The sequence below is a fragment of the Adiantum capillus-veneris genome, chromosome 13, assembly GCF_014529385.1.
Source record: "Adiantum capillus-veneris isolate H3 chromosome 13, ASM1452938v2, whole genome shotgun sequence".
NCBI lineage: Eukaryota > Viridiplantae > Streptophyta > Polypodiopsida > Polypodiales > Pteridaceae > Adiantum > Adiantum capillus-veneris.
The window spans coordinates 38,452,104-38,476,813 of record NC_140943.1 but is presented as its reverse complement, the minus strand read 5'-3'; the positions used below and the strand labels follow the sequence as shown (position 1 = coordinate 38,476,813).

The following is a 24,710-nucleotide window of genomic DNA, read 5'->3' as shown; positions in this document are numbered from 1 at the left end:
TTCGAACGCGTGCGTGATGAAAGAAATGACCGAAAAGCAGAAAGGGGGGCCGAGCGTGCCGCTCAAAGAGAGCTATGCACTCAAGAATTGCTTCGACAAGTGCTAGCCTCGAAGACCGAACCACCCAAAGATCGTGGGAGTTCCTCAAGTGGTGCAAGCCACGATGCGGATTCCAACCATCCAGTCACAGAGAAGTTGACTTTCAGTAAGTATGACGGTAAGATGGATGCTACGGTTATTCATTCTTTGTTGCATCAATTTAATGCTTATTTTGCGACAACTAAGAAGACAGGAAATAGCAAGGTTTTGACGGCAGCTATGTACCTTGCCGGTGATGCCATTAATTGGTACCAGGCATGGCAAGAGGCACAGCTAGCCGCACACCAAGAGGAAGCAGACGGATTCACGCCCCTTTCCTTCGATTGGGCTGATTTCCAAGACAAGCTCAAGGCGCGGTTTATGCCACCTCAGTACCTCGCACGATTGAAGGACGATTGGCGCTCTCTCAAGCAAAATGGTATGCCAGTCATATCTTTTTCTAATTGTGTTTTGCAGCTAGGTACTCAATTACGAAAATCGGATGATGAGCGCAAAGAGGCTTTTCTCTTTGGATTGGACGAGTATATCAAGTACGATGTCGAGGTTTTCGATCCAATCGATCTCAACAAGGCGGTAGCGATTTCTCTCGCACAGGAGATGAAGCACAACAAGGGAAAACCTAAGGAGAACAAGACTTCCACAAGTACCTTGCAGACTTCTCAGAACGGTAAGAACAGTAACTCTTCTAACCAATCTTCCAACAGTCTCTCAGAAAAGAATTCGTCCAATGAATCTAAGGGTAAGGCTAACACAATTGCTAAACCTAAGCTTACTCTAGATGAAAAGGTAGCACAAGGAATTGTAGGAGGATACATCACGTCAGAAGAGCAAAGCACTTATTCTAAGGAAGGTCGTTGTTTTCATTGTCACATTAAGGGTCACATAAAAAGAACATGTCCTAAGCTTGAATCGAATGAATCTAAAGAATTTACAGAACCCACTTCATCTGTCAATGCAATTAATGATAACACGAGTGTGCCCCAAGTTTCTCAGGACCCTCCCATTGATGATTCTCTCATTAAATGTTATGGTCGTACGTCGGGGCACCGTTTTGTCATATTGTTTGACCCAGGTAGTATGCATGATGCGATCAGTTCCTCTCTTGTTGAGAAAGCCCGCCTCGAAGTTAGTCCGAGATCTCCTATCGAGGTCTCTGGCTTTCGTCCCGGTATGGACGCTCTCATCACGGAGGAGTGCCTTGATGTGTTGTTTGCAATTCAACAAACTGCCTTCACTAGAAGATTTGTTGTTTCTCCTCTCTCGGGATGTGATATGATTTTGGGCATTCGATGGTTTCGTGATAATGACGCTCTCATGAAATTTGCGGCTAACACTATGACTCTCAATGCCGACAACGATTCGCCTATTGTCCTTCATGGAGAGGACATTGCTCATTCTCCATCTCTCATTGCTAATATGTAGGACAAGATTGAAAGGATTCAGGAGAAGGAGACTCTCTCAGTCTCTTTTTCTCCAAAGCATGACACACAGGATTTACATGATTGTGAAAAGCATGATGATTTGGATGATAATGATGAGCATGATGATTTGCATGATCAAGATGCGATTTCTCACAAGCATGATGAGTTGCATGAAGAAGATGTGATTGTTCACAAGGATGATGTGTTAGTGGCTGCTTTTTCTAGCGAAGCTAACCTCGTTGCAGATTCGATCATTTACGAAGAAGCAGCGATCTTGGCTCTCGAGCCTAGGTCCAAAGAACCCTCACAGGAAGTATTATGTGTTCGCATGATTGATACGCACGCATTGTTCGAGTGTTTCATTCGTGATCGTTTCCTGTATTTTAGTAAGCATCGTTATGTGATCCCTTTTCCTAGGCATGACATATTGTATGTTGAACACGTTTCTCTCATGGATGAGTACGAATGTATGCGGATTTTTCGTGAAAAGCTGAAAAGTATGTATGTAAGGAAGTCACATTCCATGTCTCTTCCTTGGCATGACACAGTTTTCGAACGAGCACATGAAAGTGTGAGCACCAAGCATGGGCATTCCCGTTGTGAATTGCCACAGTTGATTGCTCTAGATCATAAGAGAAAGATTCGATCGCATTGTTTGCATGTGTTTGATGAACGGGTTGTCACTCCGTCTCTATGTTCATCTACATTGCATACAGTCTTTAGAGAAGACAAGATTTTTTCCCTTCACTTTACATGGAATGGGTATGTTCATGGTTTTGTGTTGGAAGTGGTTTCAGGAATTTTCAGCCATGGAGATTCTTGAAGAAGAAGGAAGCATGACTCTAGACGAAGTTGAAGCTTCGAAGGAGCCACAAAGGACTTTGTGTCGCTTTCGGCGCGGCCCAAAGAAGCAAGCGTTGCAGACCTTTATGAAGTTCAAGTATCGCACGACCCACACATCAGAGTGGGCCGACGAAGAGTCCCTTCCAGGATTCCGGATGCTATTGGCGATCTCCCTCGACGCCATACAGTTCGGTACCAGTACCTCACTTTGAAAAGGAGGGGATGTCACGTGACACATCCAACCCTATGTGTCAGTGGACAAGCTACAGTCACGTGAAACATCCAACCCTGTGTGTTAGTGGACAAGCTACAACATGATCAGGGTTCAGTCAGTCCAGTCAGTCTAGATTAGAAGTGATCTGGCACTTTTGTGAGTCTATTCGCAGACCGTGCATGCCCAGTCACTTAGAATAGATGCATATCCTCTGGTTGCACACAATATGATCATTAGAATTCCCATCAGAATCCATTAGAATCAGTTAGGGGAATTTTCCAGTGCATTTAGCCTATTTTCCCTATTTTTGGTATTTTTCACTTATTATTTTTAAGTGACTTTCCAACAAAAGTAGGTAGGGCAATTTTGCCAAGTTAATATATAAGGAAACCCAAGTTAGCATTTTCTGGCAGAAGAGGCAGCAGGAGCACATGCTCAACAGGCACCTTTTCAGCAGAACCCCAGCAAGAACCCCTAGCGTTTTTGATCCCCATCCTCGCCACACATCAGCCTCAGCGTTTCCAGTTTGCATCATCGCCATCATCAGCAGATTGCATAGCGTTTTTGCATACTATCAGCAGTACCAGATTCCCAAGCGATTTCAGCCTCCCCATCAGCGCCATGATCCCAGCATGCTAGCGTTTTTACTAATGCTACCATCGGCCTCCAGCGTTTTGGTTTTCAGCCTGATTTGAAGCAGAACAGCAGCGTTTTCAGCCTTCTTGGACAGCAGACAATTCAGCCCTAATTGGTTGCAGAAGAACCCCCATTTTCAGCCTTAAAAACGCAGCCAAAACAGTCATTTTCAGCCACCGAAACAGTCCCGAAATTCAGCAGTTAGAAGACCCCAGATTTCAGCCCTAAAATTGTCGTCGTCATCACCGTCGTCGTCATCGGTATAGTCCCAGGTTGCATCAGTCCATTGCATACGCATTGTACCACTTTATGCAATCATAAATAGACCACTCTCGCCGACGAGAGTGGGGCCTTCGGAGGAGGGTTTTACAACGTCTCTGGTGTCGTATCTCTCTTCTCTCTCTATCTCTCAGTCTCATACACTCGCACGCACAGTGTCCATTCACTTTGTTTGTGATCATAGCACTTTCCATTAAGAACGGAAGGCTCTCCCTTCCATAAGAACTAAAAGGAATCCTTGAGCACAGTTCGGAGCACTCATCTTGAGAAAAGCGCAAACAATCATTCCGTTGCACCTTACATACAAAGCACCAAGTACCTGCAGTACCCGCAATACCAAGCACCAAGTACTCGCAGTACCCAACACTTAGCCTCTCAAGTACCAAGCACCCACCGTAGGTCCCCTTAACATCTACCGCAATACCCTTCAGTTTCTCAGTAGTACCAAGCATCTGCATCAAGTACCCATTACCATCGCAGCATCTCATCATTTAGCATCATTGTATCAACATTTGTGCAAGTAATAAAGTAAGTACTTGCTTTGGCAATAGAGCAAGGGGCCCTTGAGGTGATTGGGACCTGACATGCAGTGTCGTCTCTCTTTTCTATCTCTTTGCGTCTCGTTCATTGTGTTCATTTCAGTTTCTCTTTTTCAAGTGAAGTGAAGTAACCTTGTGTTTGTGCGGAGTACTAGATCTGAGCTAAATCCTTAAACCACCTAACACCCGATTTTCCAATCACTAAAGCTTTAGGGTATTTTCTGCTATGGTCTCCCTGAGGTGTTCTAGCCTGCATTTAGGCACACTTGAGGCCCTAGAACTACTAGTTCTATTTTGATTTGCACATAACTAATTAGATAATTATTTCTGGTAAATAAATTTATTATTTACAAAAATTATTTTCTAGTAAACAAATTAATTAATTAGAAAGACTGATATTGTTATATCCCTCTTGGTTCTAAACAGTTACCTCAAGTGTAGAGCGTCAACATAACTGTGCAAGATGTCTAGGTAATTCTTGAGATTTGACTCAGTCATCCACTTTGCAGCTAAAGGGGTGTAATTTTTAAACTTGACTAAATACTTGCGATGTGATCTCCCGGACTTTAGTTGTCTCTCTGAGTGGTATATTATCTGTTCCGGCTGAAGGATTTCCTCAGTCTTATCGACTTCTGGAGGATCTTCTTGTATTGGAGCCACGGGAGGAGAACCAACATATGGTCATGGATGCGCCACATTATTGACTTTATCTGTGATTTTGAAAGGGTCGTAAAATCTATTGGAAAGTTTAATAGCTTTTCCTTTTCTGTCATTCTTTTTCAATCTAGCTTTCTCAAACTTAAGTAGGACATATTGTCCTTTTTCAAGATTGAGATTCCTTCTGTGCTTGTTTGCTTTTTTTTTTTCTCTTCTGCTTCTCTTGAGAGCAAAGATTCGCTTGTTTTACTTGTTGATAGGCGGTATCAATATCATTCACAAATTCATCTGCGGCAAAGATGTTTTCTTTGGTAACTAAAATAGGAAGTAAAAGTTGCTTCCCATAGATAATTTCGAAGGGAGCTTTACCAGTTGAGGAATGTATGGTATTATTATGCGCAAACTCAACTAATGGTAAGTACTGTTCTCATATAGATCGTTTTTTTGAAACATAGCACTTTGAGAAGGTCTAAAACAGCGGCATTAGCTGTTTCTCTTTGACCATCTATTTGTGGATGATAAGTTGATGAAAAATCAAGCTTAGTTTCCAAATTTTCAAATAGTGCTTGCCATAAACTAGTCATGCGAGGATCTCTATCGCTGACAATAGTTTTTGGCATTCCATGATGCTTAAAGATCTGAGCTAGAAATATTCTAGCCATGTGATCAGCTTTGATTGTTTTCGTAACGGGAAGGAAATGTGCTTGTTTACTATCTATAATAGTCCAAATTGCATCATTTCCAGTCTTTGATTTTGGAAGGTCTGTAATAAAATCCATGGCAATACTTTCCCATGGTATGTTAGGTACACAGAGTGGATGAAGCTTGCCATAAACTTTTATGTCCGTCATATTTCACTTTTTGACATTCTAAACACTCACGGACATACTTTTTAATGTCTGCCTGGAGTGTTGGCCAAAAGAGAAACCTTTCTAGAGCATTAGTAGTTGCCCTTTTCTGTCCTCCTTGCTCGAGTCAGAAGAGCTAGAAGAACTGTCAGACGAAGAGGAAGAAGAAGAACTGGGTAATCCCTCAAAGCGTACACGTTCCTTCTTTCTTGCAGATGCAAAAGAAAATTGACGGCCCAAATAACCAGGGTAGTCAGTCCCCTTCTTGCGCTTTTTCAGTTGCTTTTTGGATTGATTGTTTGCGTCCAAAAGCCAATTGATCTGAGTCTGAACCACCCCTTGAAGTTTTTGTTATGTAAACATCCTCGGAGAAGGAGGTTTCTTGATTGCCGGTTTGATGGCTTTCTGCCACTGAGTGTGCACTTCAGCGATGGATTGCCGAGACAAAAATTTTGCAAACTGAGGATCTTTGGCAAATTTAATCATCTGCTTTGTGCACTCGTCAACCTGCTTTCGACGTTCCATCTCTTGAAGTTCGTACTGAGTAGGCCGAGGTGGCCCGTACTCTTTCTCTGTTAATTCGGTTGAATCTTCTTCGTGATCTCCTCTTGCATCAGCAGATGCAGAAGAAGTTGACTGATTCGTTTCGGAATCCATAAGCGTCGCGAAATAAGGGGATCCGATTTCTCGGTAGAAGAGAAATCGGCCGTGCTCTGATACCACTGTAACAAACTTGGACACCCGAAGTCAAGATTCTACCGCGACACAGCAGAGATTCACTTTAAAACAGTTCACAAAAGATGACACGGCCCGGCGTAGTTCTGTGCCAAGAGGTATTGACCCCAAAGATTGGTGCCCCTTTCGATATTTCTTTTTATATTAATCTGTGCGCAAAGTACAAGAGCGAGTGCTCACTCTAGTCTCTGCGTTCAGATCCCCAGAGAAGTGAGTCCCTAAGGCTTATTTATTCTTACAAGGGATGCCCCAAAAGTAGAGCCCCAAAATCAATTAACTCAAAAGCATTAATCTCCGAAGGCTCTGGTCTTTAAAAGCTGCTAAAAACAGCCATCGTAATTTACGGAAAATCCATACAATTGTTAACGCTTTTTACGGAGCGTCTGTACGTTGCCATTTCAGCATGTTAGCGTGTTCTGTGGAGATCTGCCACGTTAGCTTGTCGGTGCATTTTACACGAATCTGCCACATCAGCCTGTCGTGTTGTGTGTCCGGGGGCTTGCCGCCCACGTCACCAGTTTGTGACATGGATAGAGACACCAAGGCGGTTGGGCTGTAAATTGAGATCTTGAGCAAGTTGAGTAGAGATGAAGCTATCCGGGCTATCCGTATTGCGTAGATCAAACAATGTACGTGCCTGCTGGTTGTTAATGTTGCCCATGCCTTTGGAAATGATCTTTCTTTACCATCCTTTGTGGTAGAGTGTGCACATCTGGTACTGCATTAGAAGAAGGGGGCCATGGGGTTCTAGTTGTAAGTGGGACAACCTCCCTTCATGTGTCCAATTTCTCCATACTTGAAACATCTCCCTTCACTCATATAGGTTCTCAATTCTGTAGGAGAGAGATATTTCCCTCTTAGGCTGATTAGGTATTGCTTTTGCAACTGAGGCGGTTCTTCTCTTCTTTTGAGAAGAAGTAGAAGTCGACTGATTGTTAAGAGCTTTCTGCTTGGCATTATAAGTGCTTTGTTTCAGCTTCTGAGAGTACCTTTATGGTGCAAAGCGTCAACTATGCGAGCTGATTCCATAAGTATTTGTAAATTGCTTCGTGGATAAAGCTTCATAGCCTTTTGCAAGGCATCATGCAACCCAACTTCAAACTTCCGCGTCTTCTCTGAATCTTCAATCTTCTTGAATGGAGTAATTTTCAGAAGAACGTCCCAAAACTTATCCATATATTGTGGAACAATTTCGTTCTCTAACTGAGAAAGTCGGTACCGTTCTTTCTTTACTTCTTGCTTAAAATATGGAGGAAGGAATTGAGCATAGAATGCCTTCTTGAAGGTAGGCCAATCTTGAGGTTTGCGATTTTCCAAGATCAGAGTCAGCCACCAACTGCTGTATGTGTATTTCAAATACATACTAACATGGCGAAGCTTATACCTTTCTTCAAAATTTCCTTTTGCAAATGCTACTTCAAACTGGCGGATGACAGCTAAAGCTTTGTCGTTATCCCGCCGTCCATTGTAGGAATTAGATTTTACATCCTTATCCCCTGACTTGAAGGACTTCTGCTTGCAGTGCTTCTTGTTTTGATGCTCCTTCTTTCTATGTTTAGACTCCTTGTTGATAGGGGATCTTTCCTTTGACTACACTTCCTATTGTTGTGGGTCTTCGATGAACATGTCCTCTGGAGGGACTATGTCATCCAAATCCTTCATGAAAGAGAACTGAGGAGAATCAGGAGGATTTTGTTCTTGAATCTTTGGATTCAACCGCACATGACGTACTTGAGCATTCTTTTGACTTTCATGAATGCGGGAGGTCTGACTTTAATGAATGCGGAAGGTTCGAACTTGATCTTTTGGAGGTTCTTGTGTTTTTGGAGTTCTTCTGGATTTCTTCCGACTTTAACTGCACTTTCTCCTTTTTTTTCCAAGGGTATGGAGAACTTTCTAAACTTCTGGATGGGAGAGAGCTTTCTGCAACTTTGTCTTTTGCTTCTAGAAGAGAGTGAACTTTGCCTCACGTCCTTCCATTTCTGCAGTCTACCACGAGTCGTCAATCTCTTAAGAAAGAGAGAGATGACCCTCCTCTGATACCACTGTCACAAAGATGGAAGCATAAACTAACATTTAAATGAAAATCATACATTCAAGAGAACTGAGAACTGAGAGAAAAGTTTGACAAGGGACGGGCAACGTAAAAGGGGGGCAACAAAAGAAAAATCCAGCAAAGAAGCCCTTTGTGAAAACGGCTCTTGAAGCGTCACAGGGGTCAGAAAAGGTCAACAAGGACAAGGACTCAACGGAGACTTCTAGAGCGCAGGCAAAGAAACAGTAAAGGAAGCCATTTGTGCGTAAGTCGCTCGAGGAAAGGTCTTGATGGCTAAGAATAAATGCTTTATATTCGAGTAACCTGGTCACTTTTCTACAGATTGTCCACAAAGGAAAAGACCAGCTGACTCAGATGATAAAGAGGACAGGCTAGGGAAGAAGCCCAAGCCCACGGCAGGTTTAGTGCCAAACATGGTGGGTGATAGGCCAAGCACGGATGCCAGCGAGTTATGCAAAACATGGTGGGTGATAGGCCAAGCACGGATGCCAGCGAGTTATGCAAAACATGGGGTAAAGTTAGAGACAAAGCGAGACTTATCTTCTTTGATCCAGGTGCCAAAGCGAACTTTATCTCACCAGAGTTAGCTATGAAGCTGGGCATCAAAGCTGAAGAGATGGGATACACGGTAGAGGCAGGGTTTGCATGTCCTGGCCACTCAGAGTGTGTTACTCCCATCATTAGAAAGCTGCGTCTGCATATTCAGTCGTATGTGGACACATAAGAGTTTTATATCAGGCCATTGGAAGGGTGCGATGCGTTGTTGGGAATTCCGTGGATGTTCCGAACACATGGCGTGCTGGATGTCTTCGACAAAAAGATCACCCTTCAACATAGGGGCAAAAACCTCATGTTTTGGATGTAAAGCTCAAAGGGGAGGCTGCCCCTATTGTATCTACTTCGGCTATCACTTCTGTAATTTTAGGATCATCTTTTTGCGTACTTGATTTTTGCACGCGATGTTTCAGATAATTGTCAGTCAAATTTATCTGTGTAGATAAAGAAAGGTAAGTATTTGTGCGAGAAGTTAATGAGTGTTTTTCTGATTCATTACCGTCACAATTGCCGCAAGAGAGGCCTGAGGACCATGCGATAGTTTTGGTGCCAGGGTGTAGCCCACCAAACAGACCTCCCTATAGGGTTAGTGCGGCTCAATAGAAAGAGATTATGGGCCAAGTAGAGGAGCTTCTAGAGAAGGGGTTGATTCAGCCTAGTTCTTCACCTTTTTGATGGCGCTTGGCGCATGTGTATTGACTACCGTGCATTGAATAAGAATACCATCAAGAACAGGTTTCCTATTCCAAGGATTGATGATATTCTTGACCATTTAGAGGGTGCTGCAATTTTCAGCAAGATAGACCTTAAGACTAGGTACCATCAGATTCGTATAAGGCAAGAGGATATGCACAAGACTGCGTTTAGGACGACATTTGGTCTCTTTGAGTTCCTAGTGATGCCATTTGGTCTTACAAATGCCCTGCTACGTTCAATAGGATGATGGACCGGATTTTCTGCTCGCATCAAAAGTTTGTTGGCACATTCTTTGATGACATGATAGTCTATTCGAAGGAGGAGCATAGGCGTCACTTGACCATTGTGTTCGAAGAGTGACGCAATCACAGGTTACTTGTCAATCCTAAGAAAAGTGTATTCTTCTTGGAAGAGATCCACTTTCTTGGCCACATAGTGTCAAAGGATAGTGCAAAGGTTGAAGCTATTAAGGCATGACCAGACTTGAAGACTATGCACGATGTTCGAAGCTTCTTGGGATTGTGCTCATACTATAGAAGGTTTATCACGAATTTTGTAGAGATAGCAAAGCGGTAGGCACCAGGGTTGTTACAGCCACTGCCTTTTCTGGATAAGCCATGGGACAACATTGCTATGGATTTGATCTTTGATCTTCCAAGAACGCCGACAGGGAATGATGGTATATGGACCATTATTTGCAAGTTCAGCAAGCAAGACCATTTTATTCCTATCAGGAAGAAGATAAAATCTGACCAGATGGCACGGTTGTTCATGTACAATGTGTTTTAAGTACCATGGTATGCCACAGTCGATTGTCAGTGATGGTGATCCTCGTATTACGAGTTTGTTTTGGAGAGGATTGTTTGAAAACATGGGCACTAAGCTCAAGTTCTCGTCTTCGTTTCATCCACAAATTGATGGACAGTCAGATGAGGCTATTCTATTGTCTTGGATCTGCTGAAATGTTACGTGTCAGATAATAAAGGCAAGTGGGAACAATATTTGCCTATGCGTACAACAATACTGTGCATTCGTCCACAGGCAAGGCACCTTTTGAGATTGTTGAAGGTGGCAAAAAGGTTCCTCCCATATTGCATACAAAGGACAAGATCTTTGAGGCAGATTGAAATGTTGAGAACATGGATGAAATGTATAAGAAAATCAAAAGTTGCTTTGGAAAAGACTCAGGCAAAGTAGAAAAGGGCTGTTGATTGTCACCGTCGTGAATTGCTGTTTTCACCTGGTGATTGGGTACTCTTACAGTTTGAAAAGACAAGGTTAAAGAAGATGAAGGGCAAGGAAAGGTTGTTTCCTAAGCTTAGCATGCGTTACTATGGGCCTTTTCAAGTACTTGAGAAGATGAGTGATGTTGCTTATAGCACACTTGGAAGATTCATAATGCGTTTCACGTGAGTCTTCTAAGACCCTTTGTGGGTGATGTGCCAAAAGATATGCCACAAGAGGATCGGCCTGAAGTTGATGAACTTGATGAGATCTTGGTACCTGAGCAGATGTTATCACATAAAGAAAGAAAAGTAAAGGGACAAGTTGCAAGACGATATTTGGTGAAGCTGAAGAACTATCCACCTATGGATGTAAAGTGGATGGAAGAGCATGAACTGTCGGTCATCAAATGTTTTGCAGCTTTACCTTGAGGCCTTTGGGTTACAGCCTACGTATGCTCCAACCCAACGTGTGCAAAGGAGGGGTAATGATGGAGCTAGCACATCAAATGTACATACGGATTCAGTGCAATAGAAGTGTGCATCGCTCTTCAAGTGTTTACCATATTATGCTCGCTTCTACCATAGATGGAAATGACAAAAGTATGAAGGTCTCATTAAGTCATTTGTATCCATGTGCTATGACCTTTCTTGCGGGTACATGCGAGGATAAAAGTGTGCTAACAACACAAGATCATCAAGGCATTTATATATGGCATGCGATCGATGAAGTTTGCGATTTCAAGAGGGGAGTATGTCACGAGGACGTGGCAACTTGCTAATTATTGTCACGAGGACATGGCAAGTGTTAACCGTAGTTGCTGGTTTCTTTTCGATGATTTTTATTTAATTTTTGGGACCCTCTTTTTGAAGTTGCAAATGGCCGGAAATTGTATGGCCAGTGTGAAAAGGTCGACGACCGAGAGTTTCACCCGTAGACAGGAAGGCCTTGTTGCCACGAGTTGGTCAGGCCGACTGACATTGGAACCCGAGCAATAAAAGGGTGTCTAGGCTCAGCTCAAAGTCTTTTAGGCCCCCTCGCTACACCTATAAGTTCGTGGGTACTAGGAATTAACTCTAAAGAGACAAACTAGACACATGGCGGCTCGAGAGCAGCTTTCCCAATTTGCATGAAGAGGGGGGCGCCCAAATGAGAGAGGAGCCTGAATTGACTTCATTAAGGGACTACAGAGTGTGTGTGAGTAGTTGGTGCAGGTGATGAAGCTTTAATGGAAAGCTTGCCCTCTGTAGCGCGATGATTTTCTCTTGTGCATCTCTCTCTCCCCTTTGCACATATGGTAATGCCCCACTAGTTGGGCTCCTCAGGTGACTATGTACAGTTGTGGGGGTTTTATGCGCGTTTGCCAAGGCAAGAGCCTTTTGTACAGGAACTGGATCCCCATAGGTACACACAGTTCCATCGCGAGGGATTGCAAAAACGGAGAGTTTTCTCGTGTGAAAACTCGTCCGTTTCAAAGGGAACTGTCCCATTGCGTGCGGGAGCACCTGAGACACGCGTAGGCTTGCTTGCTCCGCCCAATACGATCCAAAACAGAGAATTACAGCCTGCTGTGTTTTTCTGCAGGTTTAGTGTTTCGCAGTAAGATTGCAGGGCAATGCCAGGGGAGCCTCGGGAAAGCCTTGGGATGCGTAAACAGGGCTTTGGGCATCTGAGAGGGACAAACAGGGAATTACAGCACGCTGAAATTGACCTGCAGCTCACTGGAAAGCTTCCAAACTGCAAGGGAAAATGTCCTTGATGTGTCCTTTTGACCTACAAAGGTTTTGCGTCGTTATGTTGGCGAAATTGGGTATAGCCATGGACAGGTTTGGACAGCTTGGTGAGAGTTAGGTAAAAGTGTTCGGATCGGTTTTTGCAATAAGAATAAAGAAATATGGAAAGGGGCGTAAGTTTTTGGGGCCAACAGGTTGTCGACGTCCTCTTGGAGCGCTCTAGCTTGGAGGCCGTGTCCATTTGAAGTGATAATTCTAGCAACGGGTTTTTATTTGCAAAGTTTCTCTGTGTCCTAAAGTCTAAAGTTTCGGGTAAAAGCCAAAGTCTACCGCCCTACGGGCCAGTTTCAAAAGCCTCTTTGCGATCCTCATCCGACTTATGCAATTGAACACCTATCTGCAAAATACAATTAGAGAAACACATAACGGGAGTTCCATTTTTCTTAAGGCCTCGCCAATTTTCTTTCAATCGATCAAGGTATTACGGTGGCATAGCCTTGAGCTTGTCTTGGAAGGTGACCCAACTGGAAGACAGTGGCTCGCCATCAGCGGCACTATCAAGGTAGTCGGCCGTCTGTGCCTCTTGCAAAGCCTGATGCCAATTAATGACATCACCTGAGAAGTACAAAGTCAGAGGTTCTTCTCTGCTCAGTGCTCTCAGCAAAACTGAGGGAAGAGAGCCTCTAGGTACAAATTTATAGGCCCTAGGCCTTCTCACAAACAGTATATGAAAAGCTTCAAATCTCAAAAGCATCTGGTCCAAAAGCATGGAGCATGAATCGCGGGTTTCCGTACAGTCTGCCACGTCAGCCAGCCAGTGTGTTTTACGGACCTGTAGGCTGTCGTACAGCCTGCCATGTCAGCGCAAATTGCGGAAATCCTGCCATGTATGCAGTTGCACACCTTTGTCTTTAATTTTCTTTGTGTCCACATGGGCCCCATCGGACGGGACCCCCATAAGTTTGGACAACTTATAAAATTGGTAGGGGTTCATAAAATTAACACATGCCACGTCATCAATTTTGTGACATATTAAGCGTCTTCAAAAGGCCAAAATGACATATGAGACCAAACCGGTACAATCCTGATGAATCTGATACAATGTATAAAATGAAATGAAATAAGATAAAGACTAAATGGCTACTATCATGAATCTAAGTAGCTCAGAGCTGTGTAGCACGAGAGAGAGAGAGAGAGAGAGAGAGAGAGAGAGAGAGAGAGAGAGAGAGAGAGAGAGAGAGAGAGAGAGAGCACATGGGTGAGGCGTGGTACATATAATTGATTGCTATCTACGTTTTGGGCAGGAAGAAGAAGCTGCAAGAAGGAAAAAACAGGTATGCCTGAAATTACTTGAATTAAAGAGAAACTACAGTGTAAGGTTGGGCATCTCAAGGAGGCTGGCCCTTGTGTGTTGCTTGTAGACTGTAGTGTGTTAATTCCTTGCTTTTGTGTGCACTGTTTTAAGGAAAGACAACAGTTTGAGTAATGTGGTTTAGTCGTGGTAAATGCATGGTAGTCAAAGAGATCTGTGTATCTTTGTCAGGACTTGACAAAGATACCTGTGTGTTAAGTCAGGACTTGACTTAACACTAAGGTTTGCAAGTTTTCGCATGTGTATGTGGTACATAAGAAGGGGCCACAATTGTGGCCACCCAGGGGCCCAAGAAGGTATTTCATAACGAAAAAAAATCAGGTGAGAAATTACAGCAAAGAAGCCCTATGCACACATATACACAAAGCCCAGCCCTGTCTATGAAAAACACAAGAGAGAGGGCAGGAAGAGAGAAACTTTTGAAAAGAGATTGATGCAGAGAACTCCAGGAACCAGAGCTACATGGAAGTTCGGCCATGCTAGAGGGAGAGGAGTGCAGAGTGGGGGTTGAATTTTTCTGAACCTTAAATTACTCCTTTGCCTTCTGTTTTCGGTTTTCACACAGTAATGTTTGATAAAGTGATGATGTTTAAATTCACTTATATAATTAGAACTTGTCAACTGCTGTCAACTTAGATCAGACCATGCAAAAAGACAAACTGGCATGGATACAACCTGTGCTTTCTTGACCATCCTTTGCAAATTTTACATGGGTTGATCCAGCGCGCTCTCTAGGTGACTGGCTAGAGTTCACAGGTTTGTCACAGGAGGTGCAGGGTTTCCAACTGCAGGGCATGAGAGGGGTGCAGAGCATGTGTCAGGACATCTCAGAGTCAGGTCCAGCTGAGTGGCTCACGCCTCTCGAGCCAGTAGCTGTCACAAGACGGGCACCACGTGCCAATAGAAAAGAAATTTGGACTTTCATGAGCAACACTCCACTTTTGTTTTAAAGGAAAAAGACTCTTCCACAAGGGGAAAATAATGTCAAGACAAGGGTCCTAGATTGAGTGTTAAGCTTCTTGAGAGTAATTGAGGACTTGGAAGCACACGTAAGGTCATAGTCCTCTTTTATATAGGTAGGCCTATATAGAAGAGGATAGGATCTATTTATTGTCTTCCTCAGAGTATTTTGAGGGCAAGGTCATCGTCCTCTTGGTCAAGGCTCTACACAAACAGACTGCTTCCACTCCTTATTGCTCACAAAATGATTGTCATGGGAATTAATCAATTCTTTTGAACAATCCTTAGCTCATGAGGTGGAACTGTGAATACTAAAAAACCTACTAACACACATCAATGTCTGCTCTTTCAAGTGGTTCGAGTCCTCAAAAAACTAATTGGAATGGTGGCTGAACATAAGAGCTATCAATAGATCGGTTTGTAGGCTACTCGCCTTTCTCGTTTGACTATTGTGAAAGGTTCACCATACCAAGGTAACAGCTTTGAAAGTGGCACAAGGGACGTCCAGACGAAGGTTCGTTTTACTTCTCTCAAAGGGGCTATGCAGAATTTTAATTCTCGTGTGCTCGCCCTAGAAAACGCAGCCTAGTCAACAATTGTGTGCTTTTTCGAGAGCGAGACATAGTTTTGGCAATTGCACACGCAAATTACTGCATTTGTACGTCCACAGAGTGGACGGCAACAATATACTGTATAAGATCACTCATTCCTTTGGAGAGGAGAAAAAGTGTATGAAATTGGCAGTGTTTAGCTGTCTTCATCAGTGGACCACATATTTTGATTTACATTGCTCACTATCTGCGTAGCAAGGGGCTCACCTAATGGTGTGACAACGAAAAAGACTGCGATGTGGGCTGATTTTTGCATGAAGCTTAAAAAGGATTTTGCAAACATTGATTCTTTGAAGGCTTATGCCAAACTACAAAGCCTTTTGATGAAGACTTTTGCATTTGACAAGTTTAATATTGCCTTCAAGGAGGCGATGACCTTTTGCAAAGTTGACTCAACACATTCTGTGCATATGTATTTGCTAGGCTTACATGAGGATTATCGTTGGGCTCTTCTTAAAGATAAAGCCCCAACTAATGTCAAGGAAGGTGTGGCTAAAGTCGGTACTACTTACTTATTTATCCTTCTAAGCAACCTTGCTCCTCAAGCCAAAAAGAGTTGGGAGTTTGGCTTGCACGTGCCTCTGAGTGCTATTTATGGCTGGAACTTGTTGCTGTTTCTTTGGTCTTTTTTTGTACAACGACATCCCATTCTATATCATGCACATTGCCTCTAGGATTGTGCTTAGGCTCTCGCAAGTATACTCCTGCATCTCGATTGACGGTTGATCGCTTGTCCTTTAAAAGTTGTTTGTTGTAGCCTTCCAACCACTGACTACTAAAGCACAAGTTGAGTCACTATCATTTTGCCCCTTATGTATTGCCTTGAGAGGATTCGGGTCCTCAAAATCAATGCATCTGCTGCTGGTCCATGTACCTGACCTCCTAAAAGAGAACTTGTGCCTTGAAAAATTATCTCAGTCCACGTCAATGCTTCCTTGTTGTGATGAGGCAAAGGCACGGGCAAGGATAGTGCCAAGTTCATGGTTGATGATGTTATTAGTTTGGTAGATCATCTTGTACAGCTTGTAGAAGCTGGCGTGTATAACCGGCCTGTACAACGTAGAGGGCTGGACTATTTCAATTACCTGTTAACTTTACACAGAGCACTGAGAAGGGAAGAGAACACAGTTGCGTCCAGCGACTAGAATGTCACTGCGCACACGAGACCGACACCCTGCAGGCCCCAAAGACTGGTGCCCCTTTCGGTATTTCTTTATTCAAATTAAGGTAGACGATCCGACCACTTCGCACAAGCTTTCACAAAGCTGTCCAAACCTGGCGAGGGCTGAAAACGCAGGTTTTCGACCTGATTTTGGTAGCATAATGGCGCAAAAACCCTTGTAGGTCAAAAGCACCTTTTTAGGACAGATTCCCTCGCTAACTGGAAGCTTTCTGGTGAGCTTTCACAGAAATTCAGTGGGTTGTAATTCCCTGTTTTTCACTACCGGGTGCCCAAAAGCCTATACACGCATCCCAAGGCTCTCACGAGGCTCCCCCGGTGTTCCCTTGCAGTTTAGGTGCGAAACCCTAAACCTGCAGAAAAACACAGCAGGCTGTAATTCGCTGTTTCGGATCGTTTTTAGCGGAGCGAACACGCCTACGCGTGTCCCAAGGGCTCCCGCATGCAATGGGACAGTTCCCCTGTGAATTGGACGAGTTTTCACGCGAGAAAACTCTCTGAACTCGCAATCTTTCACGATGAAACTGTGCGTACCTGTGGGGGATTAGCAATTAGCTAATCCGGTACCTGTTCAGAAGGCTCTTGCCTTGGCAAACGCGCATAAACCCCCAGAACTGTACATGTTCAATTGAGTAGCCCAACTAGTGGGGCATTACCATATGTGCCAAAGGGGAGAGAGAGATGCACGAGAGAAAATCATTGCACTACATGAGACAGAGGAGAAGGCAAGCTTTCCATTAAAGCTGTAGACCTGCACCCACTACTCACACACACACTGTAGGTTACTTATGAGTCAAATCAGCCTCCTCTCTCAAATTGGGCACCCCCTCTTGCTGATGGAAGTGGAAAACTGCACCAGGAGCCGCCATGTGTCCAGTTTGCCCCTTTTGAGTTAATTCTCTAGTTCCCACTGAGTTATAAAGTTGTAAGTGACTTTCCGAGTGGCCCAGATTTCATTTGGTGCACACAAGCTTCCATACTCATCAGAATTCAGTGCTAACTGGCCCGACCAATCCGAGACCAATTGACCCAGACTCCCGCTGTGAGAAACCTATTCGGCCGCAGCCGTTTCACACTGGCCATGCAATGTCCACTTGCACCTTTTCAAGGGTTCTGAGGAAAACAAGTAAAAATAAAAATAAATAAAAATATCTAGTACTTATTTACGGAAGGCAACAGGAAAAATACACCTCTTGGTGACACACCCCACCCTTGAAATACTGCAAGCGACCTCGCTTGCATGCCAATAATACATGTAGTATCTCCTGATATCACATATATTCTATGATGGGAATCCAAGATATACATGCTTCCGAAAATGTAGCGTTGGACGATTAAACAATCCCACCAACCTGGCTACGACACATATATCAAGCATAGAAGCCTTCTAGTGTACTCTGAAGCACAAACTTCTGTAGCTAAATTATGTATGGAAAGAGTAGATACAATTGCTTAACTACTCTCTTGAGCATCATGAACCATGCTGTTGCCTTGCTCCAAAAAGGCTACATCAAGTCACTGTGGGTTCCATCTGAAAGGCTTCAAGATACAATTGCAATAGCTGAGGTGAATCAAGCAATTCAGACTCTTCCATCCATTTGGCATCCAATGATGGATAGTTCTTGAACTTCACCAAATAGCGTCTTGCAACCTTTCCTCTAACCTTTCTTTCTTTATGTGCCAATATTTGTTAAGGAACAAGGATTTCATCCAATTCTTCCACTTCGGGTTGTTCCTCATCAAGCATATTCTCTGGCACATCACCAACAAAGGGTCTTAGAAGGCTGACATGAAAAGCATTATGTATTTTCCAGCCTTCGGGTAGCTTCAACCTGTAAGCTACATCGCTGATCTTTTCTGAAATCTGAAAAGGACCATAATATCGCATACTGAGCTTAGGAAACAAGCGTTCCTTGCCTTTCCTTTTCCTTAACCTGGCCTTTTCAAAGCGCAAAAGCACCCAATCACCAAGTGAAAATACAAGTTCACGACGGTGACGATCAATAGCTTTCTTTTGCTTAGCCTGAGTCTTCTCAAGAGCAATCTTTATCTTCCTGTATGTTTCATCCATATCTTGCACATACTTGTCTGCCTCAAAAATCTTGTCCTTAGTCTGCAAAATGGGCGGGACTTTCTTCCCTCCTTCCACTATCTCAAATGGTGCCTTACCTGTTGACGTATGCACAGTGTTATCGTAAGCATATTCAACCAATGGAAGATGGTGTTCCCAAGTTGCCTTGTGCTCTGACACATAACATTTGAGCAGGTCCAAAACAGTAGAATTTGCCTCTTCTGACTGTCCATCAGTTTGCGGATGAAACGAAGAAGAGAACTTTAGCGTAGTGCCCATGTTCTCAAACAATGCCTTCCAGGAAAGACTCGTCATACGTGGATCCCTGTCACTGACAATTGACTGAGGCATCCTGTGGTATTTAAAGATATTGCTCATGAATATCTTGACCATGTGTACTGGCTTTATCTTCTTCCTCACAGGAATGAAATGGGCCTGCTTACTGAACCTACAAATGATAGTCCAAATCCCATCATTGCCTGTTTGCGTCCTTGGAAGATCAAAGATAAAGTCCATTACTATGCTTTCCCATGGCCTATCTAGGATCGGCAATGGCTGCAACAATCCCGGTTGCTTTTGTCTGTCAAATTTGACTTTTTGGGATACTAAGCATGATCTTACAAATGTGTCAACACCTTGACGCAAAGCTGGCCAATAGAAGAATGCCTCAACCACTTTCACTGTCGCATCAATTCCACGATGCCCAGCATAAGGTGGAGTGTGACTTTCCATCAAAATCTTTGGCCGTAACTGTTTAGCAACGCATAACTTTCCATGCATCATGAGAAAGTCATTCTTAAGCATATAGTGCTCATGATGTTGCCCATCAACAAGCTGGTCATAGATCCTTGCAAAATCTGAATCTTCAGCATATTGTGTCTTCATTTCGTCTAGTTCACAATGGTACGGAATTGACACTGCTGAAATTTGGGGCTTTCGTGACAACGCATCAACCACCACATTCTTTTTCCCTTGCACATGTACAATCTGAAAATGGAACATTGACAAGATGTTTGCCCATCGCATGTGCTTCTCAAACAACTTCGTCTGTGTGAGAAAATATCGCAACGTTTGATGATCCGTTTGGACAACAAAATCAGCCCCTAGCAGATAGTGTTTCCAACTAGTGAGAGCATGAATCACTGCCAGCAATTCTTTCTCATAGACTTGCAAGTTCCTTTCAGTCTTCAAAAGAATTCTGCTCTTATATGCGACTACTCGGCCATTCTGCATTAGTACTGCACCAAGACTATGGCCACACGCATCACACTGAACCACAAAAGGTTTTGAAAGATCTGGCAAAATGATTACCGGATCTGAAGTCAGCTTCTCTTTCAAGTGTTTGAACGCTAAAATTTCCTTGGCTGTCCACTTGAAAGTAACTGCTTTTCCTTGTAGTGCATGGAGTGGAGAAGCAATCTCAGCAAAATTTCGGATGAACCTCCTGTAGTAGGAACATAAGCCTAGAAAGCTTCGAATGTCATGATCTAATTGCTTCCACTTTAGCGGGATCCATGCGTACCCCATCCTTTGAAACAATGTGCCCAAGGAAGTGAATTTCTTGCAAAAAGAATTCACTCTTCTTCGCATTAATGAGTAGCCTGTTCTTACGTAACTCATTGAAAATTGCAGTCAAGTGATCCCTATGCTCCTCTTCAGACTTCGAATAGACAATCATGTCATCAAAGAAGGTACCCACGAAGTTTCTATGTGGTCTAAAAATTCTGTCCATCATTCTATTGAACGTGGCAGGAGCATTTGTGAGACCAAATGGCATGACAAGAAACTCATAGAGACCAAATGTTGTCCTGAACGCAGTCTTATGGACATCTTGTGGCCTAATGCGTATCTAATGGTACCCACTCTTTAGGTCTATTCTTGTAACCAATGACGCTCCCTCAAGCCGATTAAGAATGTCATCTATCCTCGGTATGGGGAACCTGTTCTTGATAGTATTCTTATTCAAGGCGCGATAGTCAATGCACATGCGCCATGAACCATCCTTCTTCTGCACTAAGAGTACAGGCGAACAAAAAGGGGATGAACTGGGCTGAATCGGCCCCTTCTCTAAAAGCTCGTTGACCTGACTCATAATCTCTTTCTGCTAGGCTGCACTAACCCTGTATGGTGGTCTATTCGGTGGACTCGAACCTGGCACAAGATCTATAGTATGATCCTCAGGTCTCTCAGGAGGTAACTCCCCTGGCAAAGAGTCCAAAAAACAATCATTGAAACCACTCAAAAAAGTTGACCTGTCTTTATCTAAGGTAGACAAATTAGATACAACTTGAGGTACTTCTTTTGCAAAGATCAAGTACGCAGAAAGATGATTCTTTATTACAGATGTAATAGCAGAAGCAGAAACAACTGGAACAGACTCGCCTTTAAGCTTTACATCAAGGACATCAGTCTTTCCTCTATGTACAAGGGTAATCTTTTTGTTGTAAGTATCCACCATAGCATGCAACCTGTAACACCATGGGATACCCAGTAACACATCACAGCCCTCAAGTGGCATAATATGAAATTCTTCCGCATCCACATAGCTCTGAATGTGCAGACGAAGCTTTCCCAAAATGGGAGTAACGGGCTCTGAATGACCTGGGCATGCCAAACCTGCTTCCCTTGTCATACCCATCTCCTTTGCACGAATGCCTAACTTTGATGCCAATTCTGGTGATATGAAATTTGCACGGGCTCCTGGATCAAAGGAAACCAGCACTGTCTGGTCTCTAACTTTGCTTCAAGCTCTGCACAGCTCCGTGGCATCTGTGTTTGGCTGGTCTCCAACCAAATCTGGAACAAGTCCTGCACTTGGCTTTGGCTTCTTCCCTTTATGGTCTGACTTGTCATCCTTATCCTGCGACTTCTTCTGTGGGCATTCATTTGCAAAATGTCCTTCCTATTCACAAATGTAGCATTTCTTGGCCTCCCTAAGAGCTTTCCTTTCTTCAAAGGTTTTGCAAGAAAAATGCCTTTTTTGTCCTTGTCCTCGTCCCGAAGAAGACTTAGACTGCTTCTTGGACGTATCACCTTCTTCAATGTAGGGCTTCTTTGTGGGAGGCTCAGAAGGCTTTGCTGCAACATTGCCCTTGGCTGAAAACTGTTTGCCCTGGGACCCTTTCTTGTGGCTATTAAATCCATCGGAATCTCCTTTCGACAGATTGCTGGCCACTCTTGCATTCTCTATCAACTGAAACATATTCATGACAGTAGTCTTTGTGCAGTAGTCCCTGATTTTCTTGGGCAATCCGCAACAGTACGTCTCAATCTGTTCTGACAATGGTACAAACCTGTAAGAGGTGACTGGCAACATCGCGGCCCAAAACTTTTTACTGTACTCTTCCAAGTTCGCACACTGTTTCGTGCCATTCTGTCATCACATCCACTTCAAAAGTGTTCGTCAACCATGCAGGCGCAAAAAGCTGTTTGAATTGGACTCACGTTGTTGGGGCTTGACCCTGGTTCAACAATGCGGTCCACCATTGAAGCGCATTCCCTTTCAAGAAAGTGGCAGCCTTGCGTATCTTTGAAGATTCCGTGAAGTTTCCTCCAGCATAAGCTGCATCGAACTGCTGTATGAAGGTCAAAGCCTTCAATTGATCCTCAGTTCCTCTGAAAGTTTCAAACTTCACTCCCTGCCCACCTTCCTTGTAATCCTTAAGCTGACTCAAAGGAGCCACATTATCATAAACAGGTGCCTGTAACAGGGGTGCTCCATGATTGTTCATTCCAGCACTTGCATCAACTGTTTTACCTGTGGTATCTGCATTTGGTACGTATGGCTGCGAAAAACCAGCCATACCAAATTGTGTTCTTGGCACTCGAAACTGGCCATAGGCACCCGAAAACCTGGTTGGACACCCATGTTCGCGTACATAGGGCTACCCATGCCTGTTTGCATTGTCCCGAACACATTCCTTGGCATATAACCTGTGGAAGGTCCAGCCATAGCTTGAAACACTGAACCACCTCCAAAATAACCAGGATAAGTATTAGGTAATGGAAGTGTCTGATGCATAGCGTGTTCATTACTCCCTTGACCATTCACAAACGGTTCCTGTCCAGCTAAAGCAAGTTGCTTTGGATCATCGGATACCGCATGGGATTTCCCTCGAGCATCATGAGTCCTCTGCGCATTGGAAATCTCCTTTTCCTGCAACGGCTCAGTCATGCCCTGTGTAGGAGGCTGAAAACCTTGTGTCGAAGCCTGTAAGAACTCCTGCATCCTTGGGTTGTTAGCCAACTGCTGAAACATGTCCATGCAGCAACGCAGTTGAGTTCTAAACAACCTGTCCTCTTCTTGAAGAGTTGAAGGAACTTTCTCCGTGCCATGTGAGGAAGATCCCTCTTCAGGTACTTGGTCTCTCTTCTCTGCCATAACGACAAGCTCTGTGTTGCTTTCACCCACAACAATCCACGGTGCACTTTTTGAAGAAAAAGTGACTATCCCGTCGATGGAACCATATAACCGGCCTGTACAACGTAGAGGGCGGTACTATTTAAATTACCTGTTAACTTTACACAGAGCACTGAGAAGGGAAGAGAACACAGTTGCGTCCAACGACTAGAATGTCACTGCGCACACGAGACCGACACCCTGTAGGCTCCAAAGACTGGCGCCCCTTTCGGTATTTCTTTATTCAAATTAAGGTAGACGATCCGACCACTTCGCACAAGCTTTCACAAAGCTGTCCAAATCTGGTGAGGGCTGAAAACGCAGGTTTTCGACCTGATTTTGGCAGCATAACGGCGTAAAAACCCCTGTAGGTCAAAAGCACCTGTCTAGGATGGATTCCCTCGCTAACTGGAAATTTTCTGGTGAGCTGTCACAGAAATTCAGCAGGCTGTAATTCCCTGTTTTTCACTGCCAGGTGCCCAAAAGCCTGTACACGCATCCCAAGGCTCTCACGAGGCTCCCCCGGTGTTCCCTTGCAGTTTAGGTGCGAAACCCTAAACCTGCAGAAAAACACAGCAGGCTGTAATTTGCTGTTTCGGATCGTTTTTAGCGGAGCAAACACGCCTACGTGTGTCCCAAGGGCTCCCGCACGCAATGGGATAGTTCCCCTGTGAATTGGACGAGTTTTCACGCGAGAAAACTCTCCGAACTCGCAATCTTTCGCGATGGAATTGTGCGTACCTGTGGGGGATTAGCAATTAGCTAATCCGGTTCCTGTTCAGAAGGCTCTTGCCTTGGCAAACGCGCATAAACCCCCAGAACTGTACATGTTCAACTGAGTCAAGGTGGTACCAAACGTACTGTACGTGGCGTATATGTACGTACTGTACGTTGTTCCGTACAGGAAAAAATTTTATGTATGTAAAAATACGTACTCTTGGTAAAAAACCGCAAAATACTCATTTTCTAGGACTTCTCCAATATAAATCAAGAGAGAAGCCAACAACTTATAGAGACATTCAAAGACATGTTTTACAAGACAACCACATACTGTGTAACTACTGCAAGAGACTTAAAAGTTAAGACGACATTGATAATTGAACAAGAACATCAAGGCTCAAGAGTCAAATGAGATCTGAAATAACAATGAACACACTAATGTTGAAAACATCAAATGACAAAGTACCATAGGTGATAGCCTACAAGGCCCACGCCATAACAAAAGGCTCATCAGCCATCATAACTGAAACCATCCTACTCAAAAAGTCTATCTATATAGTAGTAGATACTAGAAAGCACTAAATAGCTAGCTCAAAGCTAGCACATCATCCATGTGATGGCCCCATCGTCAAAAATCATCATCAGATGCAGATGAAGACTCTGTTGAAGAGACCAAGTCCCCATCTGTCAGGACATTGCCCTCTTCGTCGTACTCTGGCTCTGCCATCACGGACATCTGTGCCACATGTAGATCATCCTCTACTGCCTCTGTCGAAGCCTCAATGAGACGAACAGCCTCGTTTGCCCGTTTCCGAGAAGAACGAACAGGTAGCTTCCCTTTACGAATGCTCTCTCTTCGAGC

At 43.8% G+C, this 24,710-nt stretch overlaps 1 protein-coding gene across 2 annotated transcripts in view; it reads left to right on the top strand.

Moving 5' to 3' along the window:
• LOC147443835 (ABSCISIC ACID-INSENSITIVE 5-like protein 5) overlaps nucleotides 1–24,710 on the top strand; it is a 66,438-nt gene that overhangs the window by 20,667 nt on the left and 21,061 nt on the right. Inside the window, exon 3 of one of the 2 annotated variants that reach the window (XM_086526631.1) lies at nucleotides 13,840–13,866. In XM_086526631.1, coding sequence (XP_086382757.1) covers nucleotides 13,840–13,866 — 27 coding nt within the window. Of the gene's footprint in view, nucleotides 1–13,839; nucleotides 13,870–24,710 lie in introns of both variants that reach the window. The other variant, XM_086526632.1, reaches the window with a different exon arrangement.